The 19,200-nt window shown below is 42.6% G+C and overlaps 2 protein-coding genes across 4 annotated transcripts in view; one reads left to right on the top strand and one right to left on the bottom strand.

Moving 5' to 3' along the window:
• Positions 1-11,676, top strand: part of LOC111977633 (band 4.1-like protein 1) — a 172,181-nt gene extending 160,505 nt beyond the window's left edge. Inside the window, exons 20-22 of the mRNA XM_070445613.1 lie at positions 3,000-3,080; positions 6,186-6,302; positions 8,168-11,676. Of these exons, the coding sequence (XP_070301714.1) occupies positions 3,000-3,080; positions 6,186-6,302; positions 8,168-8,173 (204 nt within the window). The 3' untranslated portion in view covers positions 8,174-11,676. The remainder of the gene's footprint in view (positions 1-2,999; positions 3,081-6,185; positions 6,303-8,167) is intronic.
• Positions 11,677-12,092: 416 nt separating this feature from the next.
• LOC111969579 (contactin-4-like) overlaps positions 12,093-19,200 on the bottom strand; it is a 259,803-nt gene continuing 252,695 nt past the window's right edge. For all 3 annotated transcript variants that reach the window (XM_023995756.1, XM_023995757.1, XM_023995759.2), the window contains exons 20-23: positions 15,526-15,712; positions 15,324-15,436; positions 14,842-15,010; positions 12,093-14,412 (exon numbers count right to left, since the gene is read on the bottom strand). In XM_023995756.1, coding sequence (XP_023851524.1) covers positions 14,321-14,412; positions 14,842-15,010; positions 15,324-15,436; positions 15,526-15,712 — 561 coding nt within the window. In that variant the 3' untranslated portion in view covers positions 12,093-14,320. The remainder of the gene's footprint in view (positions 14,413-14,841; positions 15,011-15,323; positions 15,437-15,525; positions 15,713-19,200) is intronic.

The raw sequence follows: 19,200 nt of genomic DNA, 5'->3' as shown, positions 1-19,200 counted from the left end.
CAGCATATTTTCTTTCCTCATGATGCCATCTATTTTGTGAAGTGCACCAGTCCCTCCTGCAGCAAAGCACCCCCACAACATGATGCTGCCACCTCCGTGCTTCACAGTTGGGATGGTGTTCTTCGGCTTGCAAGCCTCCCCCTTTTTCTCCAAACATAACAATGGTCATTATGGCCAAACAGTTCTATTTTTGTTTCATCAGACCAGAGGATTTCTCAAAAAAGTACGATCTTTGTCCCATGTGCAGTTGCAAACATATTGAAGCAACATCTCAAGACATCAGTCAGGAAGTTAAGCTTGGTTGCAAATGGGTCTTCCAAATGGACAATGATCCCAAGCATACTTCCAAAGTTGTGGCAAAATGGCTTAAGGACAACAAAGTCAAGGTATTGGAGTGGCAATCACAAAGCCCTGACCTCAATCCTATAGAAAAGTTGTGGGCAGAACTGAAAAAGTGTGTGCTTACAAGGAGGCCTACAAACCTGACTCCGTTACTGTCACGCCTTGACTTTAGAGAGCCTTTTTATTCTCTATTTGGATAGGTCAGAATGTGACTAGGGTGGGCAATCTATGTTGTATTTCTATGTTGGCCTGGTATGGTTCCCAATCAGAGGCAGCTGTCTATCGTTGTCTCTGATTGGGGATCATACTTAGGCAGCCTTTTTTCCACCTTAGTTTGTGGGATCTTGATTTTGTATAGTTGCTGTGTAGCCTGCAGAACTTTACYATTGTTTTGTATTTTGTTGTTTTTCGGTGTTCATTTTAATAAAAGTAAGATGTACGCCTACCACGCTGCACCTTGGTCTCCTCATTCAAACGACGAGCGTAACAGTTACACCAGCTCTGTCAGGAGGAATGGGCCAAAATTCACCCAACATATTGTGGGAAGCTTGTGGAAGGCTACCCGATTTAAAGGCAATGCTACCAAATACTAATTATGCGTATTTAAACTTCTGACCCACTGGGAATGTGATGAAAGAAATAAAAGCTTAAATAAATAATTCTCTCAACTATTATTCTGACATTTCACAATCTTAAAATAAAGTGGTGATCCTAACTGACCTAAGACAGGGAATTTTTACTAGGATTAAATGTCAGGAATTGCGAAAAACTGTATTTGGCTGTATTTGGCTAAGGTGTATGTAAACTTCCGACTTCAACTGTAAAAATATATCAAAGACGCTCTAGATCTGTACTATGTGCGCTATTTCTATGCCTCCCTTTCTCATGTTTTGTTTTTATGTGTTTAACTTTTGGTTTTGTACATCAGCTTCAAACAGCTGGAAATACAATATTTTGGGTTATGGATAAAATACAGTACTAGTCAAAAGATTGAACACACGTACTCATTCAAGGGTTTTTATTTATTTTGACTATTTTCTACATTGTATAATAATAGTGAAGACATCGAAACTATGAAATAACACATATGGAATCGTGTAGTAACCAAAAAAKAAACAAATCCAAATATTTTTTAGATTTTAGATTCTTCAAAGTAGCCACCCATTGCCTTGATGACAGCTTTGCACACTCGTGTCATTCTCTCAACCAGCTTCATGAGGAATGCTTTAACCATCAGTCTTGAAGGAGTTCCCACATATGCTGAACACTTGTTGGCTGCTTTTCCTTCACTCTGCGGTCCAACTCATCCCAAACTATCTCATTTGGTTTGAGGTCGGGTGATTGTGGAGGCCAGGTCATCTGATGCAGCGCTCCATCGCTCTCATTTTTGGTCAAATAGCCCTTACACAGCCTGGAGGTGTGTTTTGGGTCATTATCCTGTTGAAAAGCAAATGATAGTCCCACTAAGTGCAAACCAGATGGGATGGCATATCGCTGCAGAATGCTGTGGTAGCCATGCTGGTTAAGTGTGCCGTGAATTATAAATAAATCACTGACAGCGTCACCAGCAAAGCACCCCCACACCATCACACCACCTCCTCCATGCTTCARGGTGGGAACCACACATGTGGAGATCATCCGTTCACCTACTCAATGTCTCACAAAGACACGGCGGTTGGAACCAAAAATCGCAAATTTGGACTCATCAGACCAAAGGACAGACCAAAGCATTTATTTGGGCTGCAATCTGAGGTGCAGTTAATTGCCGATTTCTTAAGGCTGGTAATTTCTAATGAACTTATCCTCTGCAGCAGAGGTAACTTTCTCCTTTCCTTTGGCGGTCCTCATGAGAGCCAGTTTCATCATAGCGCTTGATGGTTTTTGCGACTGCACTTGAAGAAACTTTAAAAGTTCTTGAATTTTTCCGCATTGACTGACCTTCATGTCTTAACGTAATGGCGGACTGTCATTTCTCTTAGCTTATTTGAGCTGTTCTTGCCTTAATATGGACTTGGTCTTTTACCAAATAGGGCTATCTTCTGTATACCACCCCTTCCTTGTCACAACACAACTGATTGGCTGAAGCACATTAAGAAGGAAAGAAATTTCACAAATTAACTTTTAACAAGGCACACCTGTTCATTGAAATGCATTCCAGGTGACTACCTCATTACGCTGGTTGAGAGAATGCCAAGAGTTTGCAAAGCTCTTATCAAGGCAAAGTGTGGCTACTTTGAAGAATCTTAAATGTAAAACATATTTTGATTTGTTGAACACTTTTTTGGTTACTACATGATTCCATATGTGTTATTTCATGGTTTTGATGTCTTCACTATTATTCTACAATGTAGAAATTAGTAAATATAAAGAAAATCCCTTGAATGAGTAGGTGTGTCCAAACTTTTGACTGGTACTGTGTGTCACAGTGGTTTAGATTGTACAATGATTCTCTACGCTACACTAGCATATTTTGTCACATAAACTGAAATTTAGCAAATTATTCGAGTTTTAGCAACCAATGGCAGAGTGATTTCAGCATAGTGCAACTTTAATAGTCTATTTCTACATTATTGAGCTATGAAAGGTCACATTAATTATCTGATCTGTAGATTGTTGTTCAGCTGTTGTTGAATGGACGTGTGTGTATTGTGTTTTAGACAGTGAAAGGTGGCTACTCCGAGACCAGGATTGAGAAAAGGATCATCATCACAGGAGATGATGACGTGGACCAACATCAGGTGAGTCAAAATCAAATCAAATGTTATTTGTCACATGCGCCAAATACAACAGATGTTTCACCTTACAGTGAAATGCTTACTTACAAGACCTTAACCAACAATGCAGTTTAAAAAAATCCAACAAAAAAAAAGAATAAGAATAAAAGTAACAAATAATTTAGAGCAGCAGTAAAATAACAATAGCGAGGCTATATACAGGGGGTACCGGTACAGAGTCAATTTGCGGGGGCACCGGTTAGTCAAGGTAATTGAGGTAGTATGTACATGTACAGTTGAAGTCGGAAGTTTACATACACCTTAGCCAAATACATTTAAACTCAGTTTTTCACAATTCCTGACATTTAATCCTTGTAAAAATTCCCTGTCTTAGGTCAGTTAGGATCACCATTTTATTTTATTTTAAGAATGTGAAATGTCAGAATAATAGTAGAGAGAATTATTTATTTAAGCTTTTATTTCTTTCATCACATTCCCAGTGGGTCAGAAGTTTACATACACTCAATTAGTATTTGGTAGCATTACCTATAAATTGTTTAACTTGTGTCAAACGTTTCGGGTAGCCTTGACCAAAAAAGTACGATCTTTGTCCCCATGTGCAGTTGCAAACCCTAGTCTGGCTTTTTTTATGGCAGTTTTGGAGCAGTGGCTTCTTCCTTGCCTTTCAGGTTATGTCAATATAGGACTTGTTTTACTGTGGATATAGATACTTTTGTACCTGTTTCCTCCAGCATCTTCACAAGGTCCTTTGCTGTTGTTCTGGGATTGATTTGCACTTTTCGCACCAAAGTATGTTCATCTCTAGGAGACAGAATGCGTCTCCTTCCTGAGCGGTAGGACGGCTGCGTGGTCCCATGGTGTTTATACTTGCGTACTATTGTTTGTACAGATGAACGTGGTACCTTCAGGCGTTTGGAAATTGCTCCCAAGGATGAACCAGACTTGTGGAGGTCTACAATMTTTTTRRMYYGMRRTMGSRMYWTTCTTTTGATTTTCCCATGATTTCAAGCAAAGAGGCACTGAGTTTGAAGGTAGGCCTTGAAATACATCCACAGGTACACCTCCAATTAACTCAAATGATGTCAATTTGCCTATCAGAAGCTTCTAAAGCCATGACATAATTTTCTGGAATTTTCCAAGCGTTTTAAAGGCACAGTCAACTTAGTGTATGTAAACTTCTGACCCACTGGAATTGTGATACCATGGATTATAAGTGAAATAATCTGTCTGTAAACAATTGTTGGGAAAAATTACTTGTGTCATGCACAAAGTAGATGTCCTAACCGACTTGCCGAAACTATAGTTTGTTTTACAAGAAATTTGTGGAGTGGTTGAAAAACAAGTTTTAATGATTGCAACCTAAGTGTATGTAAACTTCCGACTTCAACTGTAGGTAGAGTTATTAAAGAGACTATGCATAGATAATAACAGAGAGTAGCAGCAGCGTAAAAGTGTTTGGGGGGGACAATGCAAATAGTCTGGGTAGCCATTTGATTAGATGTTCAGAAGACGTATGGCTTGGGGGTGGAAGCTGTTTAGAAGCCCCTTGGACCTAGACTTGGTGCTCCGGTACTGCTTGCCATGCGGTAGTTGAAAGAACAGTCTGTGACTAGGGTGGCTGCAGTCTTTGACAATTTTTAGGGCCGTCCTCTAGCACTGCCTGGTATAGAGGTCCTGGATGGCAGGAAGCTTGGCCCCAGTGATGTACTGTGCCGTACGCACCACCCTCTGTAGTGCATTGCGGTCGGAGGCTGAGTAGTTGCCTTACCAGGCAGTGATGCAACCAGTCAGGATGCTCTCGATGGTGCACCTTTTGAGGATCTGAGGACCCATGCCAAACCTTTTCAGTCTCCTGACGGGAATAGGTTTGGTCGTGCACTCTTTTTTTGAATTAGTTTGTTTGTGATGTGGACACCAAGGAACTTGAAGCTCACAACCTGCTCCACTACAGCCCCGTCGATGAGAATGGGGGCGTGCTCGGTACTCCTTTTCCTGTAGTCCACAATCATTTAATTTGTCTTGATCACGTTGAGGGAGAGGTTGTTGTCCTGGCACCACACCTCCTCCCTATAGGCTGTCTCGTTGTTTTCGGTGATCAGGCCTACCACTGTTGTGTCATCGGCAAACTTAATGATGGTGTTGGAGTCATGCCTGGCCGTGCAGTCATGAGTGAACAAGGAGTACAGGAGGGGGCTGAGCACGCACCCCTGATGGGCCCCCGTCTTGAAGATCAGCGTGGAGGATGTATTGTTACCTACCCTTACCACCTGGGGGCTGCCCGTCAGGAAGTCCAGGATCCCGTTGCAGAGTGAGGTGTTTAGTCCCAGGGTCCTTAGCTTAGTGATGAGCTTTGAGGGCACTATGGTGTTGAATGCTGTGCTGTAGTCAGTGAATAGCATTCTCACATAAGTGTTCCTTTTGTCCAGGTGTGAAAGGGCACTGTGGAGTGCAATAGAGATTGCATCATCTGTGGATCTGTTAAGGCAGTATGCAAATTGGTGTGGGGCTAGGGTTTCTGGGATAATGGTGTTGATGTAAGCCATGACCAGCTTTTCAAAGCTCTTCATCGCTTTGAGTGCTATGGGTCGGTAGTCATTTATGCAGGTTACCTCAGTGTTCTTGGGCACAGGGACTATGTTGGTCTGCTTGAAACATGTTGGTTTTACAGACTCGGACAGGGAGAGGTTAAAAATGTCAGTGAAGACACTTGCCAGTTGGTCAGCTCATGTAAGGAGTACACGTCCTGGCAATCTGTCTGGCCCTGCGGCCTTGTGAATGTTGACCTGTTTAAAGGTCTTACTCACATCGGCTGCAGAGAGGTCGTGATCACACAGTCGTCCGGAACAGCTAATGCTCTCATGCATGTTTCAGTGTTACTTGCCTCGATGCGAGCATAGAAGTAATTTAGCTCATCTGGTAGGCTCGTGTAACTGGGCAGCTCTCGGCTGTGCTTCCCTTTGTAGTCTGTAATAGTTTGCAAGCCATTACTGGGTGATAATACTGTTATAATACATTGTAAGGAGTCTTTCATGACACTCAAATACACTAATATTGTTGATTGCAAATTAATATTGTCCATTAATGTGAACTGCGACCTTTGTCACACAGGCCCTTGCGATGGCGATACAGGAGGCCAAGCAGCAACACCCTGACATGCTTGTGACAAAAGCAGTGGTTGTCAGGGAAACAGAGTCTCCCACTGAGGAGCAACATAGGACATCTGAGGTACGTACAGAGCTGCATGTAAACATCACTGTCATGACACCATAGTATATTGCCTCAATAAGTAGAGATAGTGATTCAGAGAGTGTGTGTTTGTGTCTGTACTGTATGTGTGTGTTTGCCTGGAAACCCTATGTTGAATTACATTCAATTCTACGTTAGGCAGAAATTAGCATTTGAAAGTTTCCTCTCACGACCTCTACAAGCCAGAATGTTGAATAAAATATTTTAACTTACTTTACCGGTTGTCCTTGAGTTGGTCCTTCTGGCGCTAGGAATGTGAGACAATATAATTACATCAACTTTTCAAAGCGTTGATAATGTGTTCAGATTCCTATCACCTGAAGCATGTGCAGGACCATGTAAACACGGGGACTAGCTAGGCAAGTATGCATGCATCTCCTGCACCCGCTTCAGGTGATTGAAATCTGAACGCACTACCAGCACTTTGAAAAGTAGATGTAATTATACTTTCCTGTGGATATATTGTCTTTTGAAGGTAGGAATGAGAGACAATATAAAAAAGTAGAATTCAATGTAATTCAACATCAGGGTGTGTGTGTGTGTGTGTGTGTGTGTCTCTTTGTTTGTTTACACAAGGCTGGAATGGGCTACAAGACCATTGCCAAGCAGCTTGGTGAGAAGGTGACAACAGTTGGTGCGATTATTCGCAAATGGAAGAAACACAAAATAACTGTCAATCTCCCTCGGCCTGGGGCTCCATGCAAGATCTCACCTCGTGGAGTTGCAATGATCATGAGAACGGTGAGGAATCAGCCCAGAACTACACAGGAGGATCTTGTCAATGATCTCAAGGCAGCTGGGACCATAGTCACCAAGAAAACAATTGGTAACACACTACGCCGTGAAGGACTGAAATCTTGCAGCGCCCGCAAGGTCCCCCTGCTCAAGAAAGCACATATACATCCCGTCTGAAGTTTGCCAATGAACATCTGAATGATTCAGAGGACAACTGGGTGAAAGTGTTGTGGTCAGATGAGACCAAAATGGAGTTCTTTGGAATCAACTCAACTTGCCGTGTTTGGAGGAGGAGGAATGCTGCCTATGACCCCAAGAAACCATCCCCACCGTCAAACATGAGGGTGAAACATTATGCTTTGGGGTGTTTTTCTGCTAAGGGACAGGACAACTTCACCGCATCAAAGGGACGATGGACGGGGCCATGTACCGTCAAATCTTGGGTGAAAACCTCCTTCCCTCAGCCGGGGTATTGAAAATGGGTCGTGGATGGGTATTCCAACATGACAATGACCCAAAACACACGGCCAAGGCAACAAAGGAGTGGCTCAAGAAGAAGCACATTAAGGTCCTGGAGTGGCCTAGCCAGTCTCCAGACCTTAATCCCATAGAAATCTGTGGAGGGAGCTGAAGGTTCGAGTTGCCAAACGTCAGCCTCGAAACCTTAATGACTTGGAGAAGATCTGCAAAGAGGAGTGGGCAAAATCCCTCTTGAGATGTGTGCAAACCTGGTGGCCAACTACAAGAAACGTCTGACCTCTGTGATTGCCAACAAGGGTTTTGCCACCAAGTACTAAGTCATGTTTTGCAGAGGGGTCAAATACTTATTTCCCTCATTAAAATGCAAATCATGATAAAATTTTTTGACATGCGTTTTTCTGGATTTTTTTGTTGATATTCTGTCTCTCACTGTTCAAATAAACCTACCATTAAAATTACAGACTGATCATTTCTTTGTCAGTGGGCAAACGTACAAAATCAGCAGGGTATCAAATACTTTTTTCCCTCAATGTTGGCTTTAGATATGTCATGTTGTTAAAAACATCTTGTTTATCCCACTGGTGTCAGTCTGTTTCACAGAGCTGTCTGTTGCTTTCTCTCTGTTTCAGTCCTGATCGCTCATAGTGGTTCCTGGGAGTGGGGACAGGAAATGACCTGATCCTCCCGTCATCTCCCTGACCCTGCCAACGCCGCAAGAGGGCTACAGCAACCTGCCCACAGTGTATACTACAATACAACAGACCGACTGCTCTCCCTGAAACAATCCCTGTCTCCTCTACAACACAATATGCCTCCTCTCCTGTCCCTTTAACCAAAACCGACTGTGACGCCGCCTCTGACCCACCCCACCCAACCCCTCTTCCTCTGGGAAATTCCCTTTTCCCTGGGATTTTTAGAACATGACCGTTCTCACAAATCTGAGAAATAGACTACAGTGTTTATCTCCCCAAGAGGTCTGACTTGTAAAGAATATGGCAGGAATAGGGCTAATATGTGTTGCCCCATGTTTAGCCATGGGATCTGTGAGAGATCAATATGGTGGTTCTGGTATTCTACACCCCCAGACAGACTGTACATGTACAAACATAATGACATGTTAACGGTTCATCACCCTTGATCAGTGTAGTTCAATTAAATGATTAGTGATGAGGATGTAATCCACCTTGATTTAAATCAGATCAACCTTTCCCCAGAACACATTGACTTACCTGTAACTACTGGTAATTTATTCGCCAGGAAGTCAATAATAGCCCAATCTTCAAAATTGCTCTCATATATGGTCACCATGGCGATGCCTGCTCAGTGCTGACATCATGCATGAAGCATGGGGATCGGGAATGGAGTGAGTGGAGTGTGAGGAGAGGGGGTTGGGGGAGGGGTGCTCTGCAGGGGCCAGTGGGGATGGCTAGCCTTTAACGCTTGTTGTCACCAGTGTGACACATATATTAAACAGCTGTCTTACTAGCTTTTTAAACATTTGTAACAATAGAAGAATCCAATTTAAAGTCCAGTGTTTGCTTGTTTAAGAAATAAATACAATTAATGTATCGATTAGCTTCTCATACTCACATGCATGGTTCTACATAGTTGAGGTAATGAACGATACGATACGGACCTGTCTAGGAACAGACGTCCACAGGAAGTGGTCAAGATGGCAGAACATTCAGACAAATCTATATCTGAAAGATTCTGTGGAATATACTTCTGCAATGTGTAGACACTGCATGTCAACCAAAGCTGATGGGACTATACCGATAGGAGAGTCAACTGAAGGAATACGTGGACAGACACTTCTACAACATCAAGAGACTATGAGTTGGGACTCCGCTTAGCATTCAGGGTATACTACTTCTATAGGCTCTGACTGTCGTTCTCCGGCTAACAACAAACAGAATCCCCCCCCACTCTCCTCATCATGTTCTCCTTCCTTCGTCCTGCTGTTATAATTTCAGTCTAAAACGCTGGTCATGTAGGTCAAAAGTCAAATCACACCCCATTCACCATGTAGTGCACTACTTTAGCCAAAATTAGTACACTCTACTGGGAAAAGGTTGTCATTTGAGACAAAGCCATAGTAGGACTCTTAAAGCAAAATGCTTTTCATTTAAAGTTTCAAATTATTTTATGAAATGTGAGGATATGTTTAAAAAAAAATCTTACTTGAGTTGTCTTTGTCATGTTGTATGAGTTCTACGTTTGTATTTATAAGAGTGGTGGTGAATGTGTTTTTTTCCTTCCCTAAAAAGTATAAGCGTGTGATTACTTTTTCTGTACCCTCACAGACAAAGCCTGGATTCTTAAAGTGACAAGTTTAAGCCCAAACTCCATCCTCTTGGATAGTTAGACAGGAGGTGAACCAGAACAGTTGGAACCCCTTTTCTGTTCCAGAACAGCAAGCAATGCCTCCATAACCCTGCCTGGCTTAACCTTGTATACACTCTTAGAAAAAAGGGTTCTTCGGCTGTCCCCATAGGAACACCCTTTTTGGTTCCAGGTAGAACCCTTTTGGGTTCCATGTAGAACCCTCTTTTGAAAGGATTCTACATGGAACCCGAGAAGGTTCTACCTGGAACCAAAAGTGTTCTTACCTGAAACCAAAAAGGGTTCTTCAAAGGGTTCTCTTATGGGGACAGCCAAAAAAACACTTTTAGGTTCTAGATGGCATCTTTTTTTCTAAGCGTGTACATGTTCGTAAATACTCTCTGCATAATATCCTCTTAAGCTATGCTGAACTGCTGAATATACACCAGTCAGTTTGAGAAATAAAAAACGATGCTGGAACAAACTGTTGAATTTACATACTATGCATTGTTCCCTATGTGGACTAACTATGAAACATAACTGAGGATAACCAGATTCATTTTTTGGAGTGTCGATCTGCGCTAATCATCTCCCTTGTGATATTAATTAATTACAGCAGTCAATTTTTAACTGCTTGTGAGACTTGCAATAATTGTCTCTCTGTAGCCACCTGATGCTATTATCCATTATCAGTCTACTTAAAGGAGAAAACTGTGAACTGTCATGCATATAAAAATTATTACCAAAATGTTCCAAGATGGAGTTGAGACTAGAAGTTGAGCTCATCCACACGGAGTCTCCGTGGCTTTGTCACCGTGCTTGTCAAAACTACTCCACTCTCACTTCACCCTGAAGAAAACAGAGGGGATCCCTTYGACTTTGTCTTACCTGCTGTAGAGTTGTCTCTGTGAAACAGACAGTCTCAACAGTTCTTTTGTATATTTTATTTCATTTTATCTGGTCAAATGACACTGGATTGTTGTTTAGGCACCTGCTTGCGGTGATAGGCAGCAACGATATTGTTAGAAGTGTGTGGTGTTGCTATATTGGACACACAACTCTCAAAATGATGACTTGCTGTATAGACATTGAGAAAGAAGTAAAGCTGATGTGCTGTTTTAAAGGGTGGGAGTCATATTGTATGCAAATGAACATAAATACTTCTATGTGTGCATATAATTACAAATATACTGGAAGAGTGGGATGAAGTTGTGCTGATTTCATAATAGAGGATTAACAAATGTGCGATGTTAAGACTGCAGACTACTTGTACGGTCTAATACAGTGCAATGGTTATACTGATGATGGGTGCCTTACTGTTGGATTCACCGCCACTGGAAACCATGGAATTTATTATTTTGTCTACATGTGATCTACTGACATTTCAGCCATCCACTCTCCATGTGGTGAGGTCTCGACCTCTTCTGGAGCCCTGGATGACATCACCTTTACTGTCAAAAGTGTGTGCCGGTTGGAGTCTCTTTACCTGCTCATTAATGTCCCATATAAGGATTGGGCAATACTATTGATAAGCTATGACACACTCATTCAGTGGTATGAATAATAATAATTGGAAGTAAAATCCATTGAAGAGCAGAAAGATTACAAACAAGGCCTAATAGCACAGAACTACTATGAGTGGCTGATTCCATAGACTCACGTGAAGCACTATCCGTTCCACTCTTCCTCTTCCCGTACTTCAATTCACCTCAACCCTTTGCTCTTCATTCCCCAAGTGTGTGGTGCTGTGTGTTTGCTGTATTTGCATTCAGTTTAAATTGAAAACATACATAAATAAATGTCTCAGTGCGATTCACATTGTCTCTGCAATTTCATGATGAAGACAAATGCTGCAAGATGTGAAAACAGATAAAGGTCTTGAGACTGTAAGCACAGTACATTTCATTTGTTTAGTATCCTGCATTGCTATCTTGTGGCTCTTACCGGAATTGCAATTGGGAATAAGATTACAGTAGTATAACATTCTATTGAGTATAATCATCAGTATCCTCAAATTAAGATATCAATTCAAATGGTTATTGATCTACCTTATTACTGCCAAGTGGCAATTTATATTTTCTTCTTATTTTGAACATTTTGACTGTCACTGGATATCTCAAAATTAAGCATGCGGCACTACCTAGTGGATTCATGGTGAATTACAAGATAATGAATACAGATTACAGTACATTGAATAAGCATAGAGAAATAAATCCATTGAATTTCACTCACTTCTATAAATCAATAAACTTTATTCAATAACACAGTATAAACAAACAGCAAAAAAACAGAACTTGACATGGAGTAAATGGATAGTTGTACTGGTAAATCCCAAAGGGTGTAAGCCTACAGGATGACATACCTGTCTGAGACAGAAGCCCAGACATAGTGGTTTAACGGGTAGAGATGCACAAACCTGCTCTCTTTGCGTGGTCTCAAGCCATTCAGTCAGTTAGCAGATGTACAGAAAAGGGCAAACACATTCATGCTAAGCGACATTTAGCTACTGTATGAAACGTTTGTGTTATTACATAAAAACCAAGTTAATCAGCTCTTTAGAAAGGTTTTCATTGTATATAAATGATCTGAAGTGTACAAAAAAGTATATTACACATTTCTCGATGCATGATTCCTGCCTAAACTTCCCTTTGAAAGTACTACAAACTACCTGCACTTTTAACTTCTTCACTGGACTACAAGCTACATACGTAATGTACTGTACCAGTTTCAAACAGCATCAGAAGACTATGGGAAAGGAAAGGATCATCAGCAGCATTTGTCTTTTAGTAAGGATGCAGTCAGTGAACCCACTAAAATGTCCCAGGCTTCCCACGTTGTCCTTAAACCATACTGAACAGCACCATGCTGTTGAAACACACCACTCCTTCATACAGAATGACAAGAGCCAGGAGATTTTCCTGGCGAGGTCACAGGGTCAGGAAAAAACCCTGGCCCTAACTATAATATATAACTAGGACAAGGAGATTTTCTTGACTACATAACTTGGCCCTAAGAATGACCATAGGAATATACATTGGATGGTAATAACTCAAACCCCTACAACCTGTCTATTGGTGCAGTGTGTAGCTACACATCATACAGCACCTGTATAACAGACATCTAGGTTTCTAATAGTTGTTGATATATATAAGTTTAAGGCTCTTTAAGGACCTGAGGGTTTTGAACATATGATGAGGCACACACAAGGCAAAGAATAGAATAGCTACAGAGTAGACACATGGCTAACTGAGAGGATGAATAGAATAGCTACAGAGTAGACATACGGCTAACAGAGGTTGAATAGAATAGCTACAGAGTAGACATACGGCTAACAGAGGTTGAATAGAATAGCTACAGAGTAGACACATGGCTAACTGAGAGGATGAATAGAATAGCTACAGAGTAGACACATGGCTAACTGAGAGGATGAATAGAATAGCTACAGAGTAGACACATGGCTAACTGAGAGGATGAATAGAATAGCTACAGAGTAGACACATGGCTAACTGAGAGGATGAATAGAATAGCTACAGAGTAGACACATGGCTAACTGAGAGGATGAGATAGAATAGCTACAGAGTAGACACATGGCTAACTGAGAGGATGAATAGAATAGCTACAGAGTAGACATACGGCTAACAGAGGTTGAATAGAATAGCTACAGAGTAGACACATGGCTAACTGAGAGGATGAGATAGACAGCCATATGAGGGTCCAGTCACCAGTGCAATTAAATGGTCAAGGTTGAGGAACCTGCGGAAGATGGGACTTCAAACCAGTGAGGGTGAATAAAGTCACTCTCATCCTTTAACATAATGTCACATTTTTGTTAAGTCAAATTTTTCCTCAGGCATCAGTGCAATGTTTTATGGAGTAATAAAATAAAATATATAAAAAATAGTTAGCAATACACACATAATTTCAGTGGTAACAATTCCTAAGTTTCTAAGAAGACTGAATTATGGTCTTTGTTTGACATGAAACCACAGTTACAGGTTTATTTTTGACCAGAAAATGCTCTTCACTTTAGACAACAAAAGTGCTCTTTCCAACAAACTGAAAACTTAAAAAATGTATCTGTAAGTAAGTATGGGCATACACTGAACTCCACTCAACCTTGCCTTTTCTAAAAAGCCCAGACTAATTATGAATTGGTTTCAAAATAAATCTATAAAAGCTAGACATATCATACAAAAGATGCATATAAGACATTTTAATGAAAGCTGCTTTGGTAACAACAGAGTCAAGACATCGGTGGATTTCCTGTTCTCGCCGGCCGGCGGGATGTTGAAAGCGGGGCCCTTTCTCTCCTTCTCATCTCAATGACTTTTTCCAACGTTGCTCGTCCTCCTGCCTCTAAAACCTAAATGAATGGATCTAGTTACACCAGGCGGAGGGTGTTTGTGTTCCGTTGTTGAGATGCCTCCGCATCAGATGCAATGTTCACTGGGAGCGCTTTGTCATAACGATGTTCGCGCTGTGAAAGACAATGCTATTGTACTGAGGGCTGATAAAGTAGAGACCTTGGTCGCCGAGCCAATTGCATTGGGACCTGAAAAACATGAAAATAAATGGGCTTTGTTAGTCTGTCCGTTTACGCATAAAAAGACAAGCAGCCTAGTTGGCAATTCATTGTTGAAGGCTTTTTGTGCTATTACATGCTTTGGTGATCAAACCTTGGGCATATTTACATACATTTCTGAATACAAAATGTATTTAGGCCAGGATTCAATCCGATCGCGCTTTGTCAGCTATCCACTTTTTAAAGGCAATGTTCCCGCGATCATATTGAATCCTGGCCTGATTAGATTTTGTGTGTGTACCAAATCGTCCCCACTCTATCTGTTCCTTTTGAAGTCATGGCTTAGGGCCACAAAAAATTCAGGTCCCTAGTCATGACAATAAACCAGTATTGGCAATAGCTCTAAGCAACACCATTGAGATCATTGAAGTGTGAGGGAGCAGTCCACTATTGACTGACCTGGTATTCTGGGGATGGTGATCTGTCTGCTACTGCTCCCCTCTCCTCCCTCCCCAAATGGTTTGATCTGGATGAAGTACTCCTCATTCATAGGCAGGGAGAGCTCCACCGACGTCGTGTTGGTTTCCATGACACTAGGGCGGCTGTGTCGGTTACGCTTGTAGAGCACCTAGGGACGGACCACACAGGTAAAAGGTCACCGGGAGAAACCATGACAACAGGCACTATTTCTAACTAAATCATTGTAGTCAATGCTTCAGTTTCCACTAGAAAGCACAATCACAAAGTCAAAATTGAAAGGTCACCTGGGAGAAACCATGGCAACGTGCACTATTCCTAACTAAATCAATGTAGTCAGGGCTTAGGTTTTCACTAGATAGCACAGCCACAAAATCTAAATTGAAATCAGATAAATTGTAGAAATAGGCATGGTTTATGACTTTGTGGCTGTGTCAACTAGTGACGACTAAATGCTTCCTTACTTTGTAGCCAGTGACCTCTGACTCATTTTCCAGGGCCTTGACTTGCTCCCAGTTCAGGATTATCTTGGAATTCAATGTGTTCCACATCACTTTCACTGGGGGCTGGCTGGGCGCTGAGGGACACAGATACATGTAGATGAAGATCACATGATCTCCAATAAGTCAGTGGAAACAACCTCTCTAAGGCAGGGTTGATGCTCACGTGGTTTCTTGGTGGTGACATTGACAGTGACACTAGGAGGCCCAGCCCCGGCCGTGTTGTACGCTCTCACTGTGACGTAGTAAGTGTTACTTCCTCTCACCCCTCGGATAATGGCTGACGTCTGGTTGCCTACCGTCCTCTGGACACTGGCTGCCTCCTCCCTCTCTCTCTTCTCCCAGTACCTCAACTGAGACCAGATAGACAGAGGATAACCAGGGACATTAATGCAGACACTAGTCTGACAGGACAACTGTAAACTGGAACTACAGTGAGTGCAGTAAATTGGTATAAAAACAGCATTTCATTGTATGGTGTGTCACCTCATACAGTGTCGTCTTTCCATGGGTAAGGTGCTTTGGTTCTGGTTACTTAGCTCATGGAGTGAGGGAGTGTTTAAATGGCGTGTTTAAAAAGAAATCACCATGTGCAAAATGTCCCAGCTGTCAAGTTGACTGATTTTCAGATTTTCTGTGACACCCGAGTGTCCAGGCTGAAATAGCTGGCARGGTTGACAGAACAAATATAATTTGTCTTACCTCGCAGGAACAGTTTGCTCAGGCCCACTTCCCTGATTCTTTAAATGGTCAACAATTCATAATTCCAGTACTTTATGCATCCCATGAATGAAAATAGGCAATTTGTTTATATACTGTAAAAGCATTTGAAAAGTGAGCTGACTAAGAATTACAATCAACTAACAGACCACAAAGCCACAGTTTTTTTTTTATACCTACAATACTGTGTGGTTTATAGGCTAAACATCCCCCATGTCTCCTGGTGCATTTCATCACTAGACTGTTAGAATAATCAGTATAGTTAGCAACAACACTGAGCACAGCACAGCACAGACAGAGGCGCAACCAACCAAGAGAGAGAAAAAGAGAAAGAGAGAGAAAAAGAGAAAGAGAGAGAAAAAGAGAAAGAGAGAGAGAGAGAGAGAGAGATAGAGAGAGAGAGAGAGAGAGAGAAGAAAAGAGAAAGAGAGAAGAGAGAAAAAGAGAAAGAGAGAGAAAAAGAGAAAGAGAGAGAGAGAGAGAGAGAGAAGAGAGAGAGAGAGAGAGAGAGAGAGAGAGAGAGAGAGAGAGAGAGCTGGACCATTACACATAACAAGCTATTAGATCTGAGATGCCAATGTGCATGAGCTTTGTCCTACCACCTGCCAAGTGCTCTTTTTTTCCCCTTTTGGTTGGGGTTGTGCCTGTTGGTCTGCCCGTACAAAGCTCGCACGTTGTGCCTGTTTGGTCTGCCCAGTACAAAGCTCGCACGTTGTGCCTGTTGGTCTGCCCATACAAAGCTCGCACGTTGTGTCTGTTTCCCAGTCTGCCTGTATGGAGAATGCACGCACTCGGTATGCAAATATGAATGGCTTGAGAAGCGGTCACCGGTCGAGTGTGTGTAGAAAGTTATAACAGTACTGCCACAGCAGCTGCAGCATAACATTTGATTAACACTTGATAACACTTGATTTACATCATCATCAATATTCGGTCAGGTTGGTTGATATGCGCAGCAGAGAGAGGCAGAAAGACAGAGAGGAACGCTGCATCTACGACCCTCTGACCCAACTCCATCCCTTCTTCAAATCAGGAGTTGCACGTGTGTCAGGGCAGCAGCAACACTGGTAGTCTAGACCAGGGCTCTCCAACCCTGTTCCTGGAGAGAGACGTCTAGATCGGGGCTCTCCAACCCTGTTCCTGGAGAGAGACGTCTAGACCGGGGCTCTCCAACCCTGTTCCTGGAGAGAGACGTCTAGACCGGGCTCTCCAACCTGTTCCTGGAGAGAGACGTCTAGACCGGGGCTCTCCAACCCTGTTCCTGGAGAGAGACGTCTAGACCGGGGCTCTCCAACCCTGTTCCTGGAGAGAGACGTCTAGACCGGGGCTCTCCACCCTGTTCCTGGAGAGAGACGTCTAAACGGGGCTCTCCAACCCTGTTCCTGGAGAGAGACGTCTAGACCGGGGCTCTCCAACCCTGTTCCTGGAGAGACGTCTAGACCGGGGCTCTCCAACCCTGTTCCTGAGAGAGACGTCTAGACCGGGGCTCTCCAACCCTGTTCCTGGAGAGAGACGTCTAGACCGGGGCTCTCCAACCTGTTCCTGGAGAGAGACGTCTAGACCGGGGCTCTCCACCCTGTTCTGGAGAGCTACCCTCCTGTAGGCTTTAGCTCCACCTCTAATTTAGCCCACCTGATTCTAATATTACAGTAGCTGGTTGATAAGCTGAATAAGATTGATTACAACTGGGGTTGAATTGAAAACCTTACAGGAGGGTAGCTCTCCAGGAACAGGGTTGAAGAGCCCTGGTCTAGACGTCTCTCTCCAGGAACAGGGTTGAAGAGCCCTGGTCTAGACTCTAGCCATATATCATGAGTTAAAGATTATTCATATTATAAGTTAAATAAAAAGCATTGAAGATAAATCACAATCAACAAAACATTATCATCAACAATCAGCTGATAGCCCACCATCTTTTCCCCATATCAGTCATGTCTTTAGGAGGCACTGTACTTGCTTATGAAAGTAGCTTCTTTTTCAAGTCGGTGGAAGGGGGGGCACCCTTTATTTATGCACCTGCCCCTGAAAGTTCTGTGCACGGCCCTGCAAACACACCCCACCACACACACAACACACACACACACACAAACCACACACACACACAACACACACACCAAACACACACACACACACACAACACACACACACACACACACACACACACACACACACAACACGTAACTTGACTTACCTATAGCCTAGAACTCTTCTCTTGCTGGTGTTCCAAGGCAGGGCTTTCCATGAAACCTCAATTCAGACGCAGACAGACTCTTGGCACGGATCCTGGTGGGCGCTCTGCCAGGCTCTGGGTTAATGAAAAACATACTTTTAATTAGTTTAAAAGTATTGCAGGCTTTGATGACCCTTAAAGTGGGTCCATCTCTTTCATCAGCGGTACAGAGAGAGGACCCAGAACCAGCAGCAAAAGTAGGAACCAACCATCTGCAGATGTAGATAGAAGTGCATGTGCTAAAAGATCACTGTAATGACCGGGGATAAACAGTCCAGAGACGCCTCTCCATTGGCCTTTAAACGCACTGCTGCTTCTCTGCGTCTCAGACTGACATGACATTATTCTTTACCAACCTTCTCTGCAGAGTAGATGGTGATGACGGGTCCGAATGGGCCTTCCCCTTCGTTGTTGTACACTCCAACCTTCACTTGGAAGGGGGAGAAGGGCTGGATGCTCTCGTTCTTAAAGACATATTTGGAGGCTTCTGATGAGGGCACGGCAGCCTGCATCCAGCTGTGGCTCCGGACGGTCTGAAGGCCACCACATAGCCAAACCCTCCTCCGTCTGCAGCTCCTCAGGAACAGGCTGCAAGAAAACACACACACACACACATTAAAGCTGGTGCACAAGTAGTGAACACAACAGCCGTCCCATAATAACTCGCCCTCAGCATGACAGCTTGTTAAGACTGAAAGCACATCATATTTCATATATTTCTGGGGACTGACTTTTATTGTTTAAGTCAACACTCCTCTAAAGATGGTTATATAAAGGGCATTTTATTTTATAACACTTGGGAAAAGAAAGACATTGACAAGTCATAGCTATTGTAGTATGTAGAAACTGTGTTAGAACTTTGTTCATGTCGAAGTTAGACTTGAATTTTAC

Source organism: Salvelinus sp. IW2-2015, linkage group LG1 (assembly GCF_002910315.2).
Source record: "Salvelinus sp. IW2-2015 linkage group LG1, ASM291031v2, whole genome shotgun sequence".
Lineage (NCBI taxonomy): Eukaryota > Metazoa > Chordata > Actinopteri > Salmoniformes > Salmonidae > Salvelinus > Salvelinus sp. IW2-2015.
Note: the sequence above shows the minus strand (reverse complement) of the source record. Positions and strands in the feature narration are given on the sequence as shown.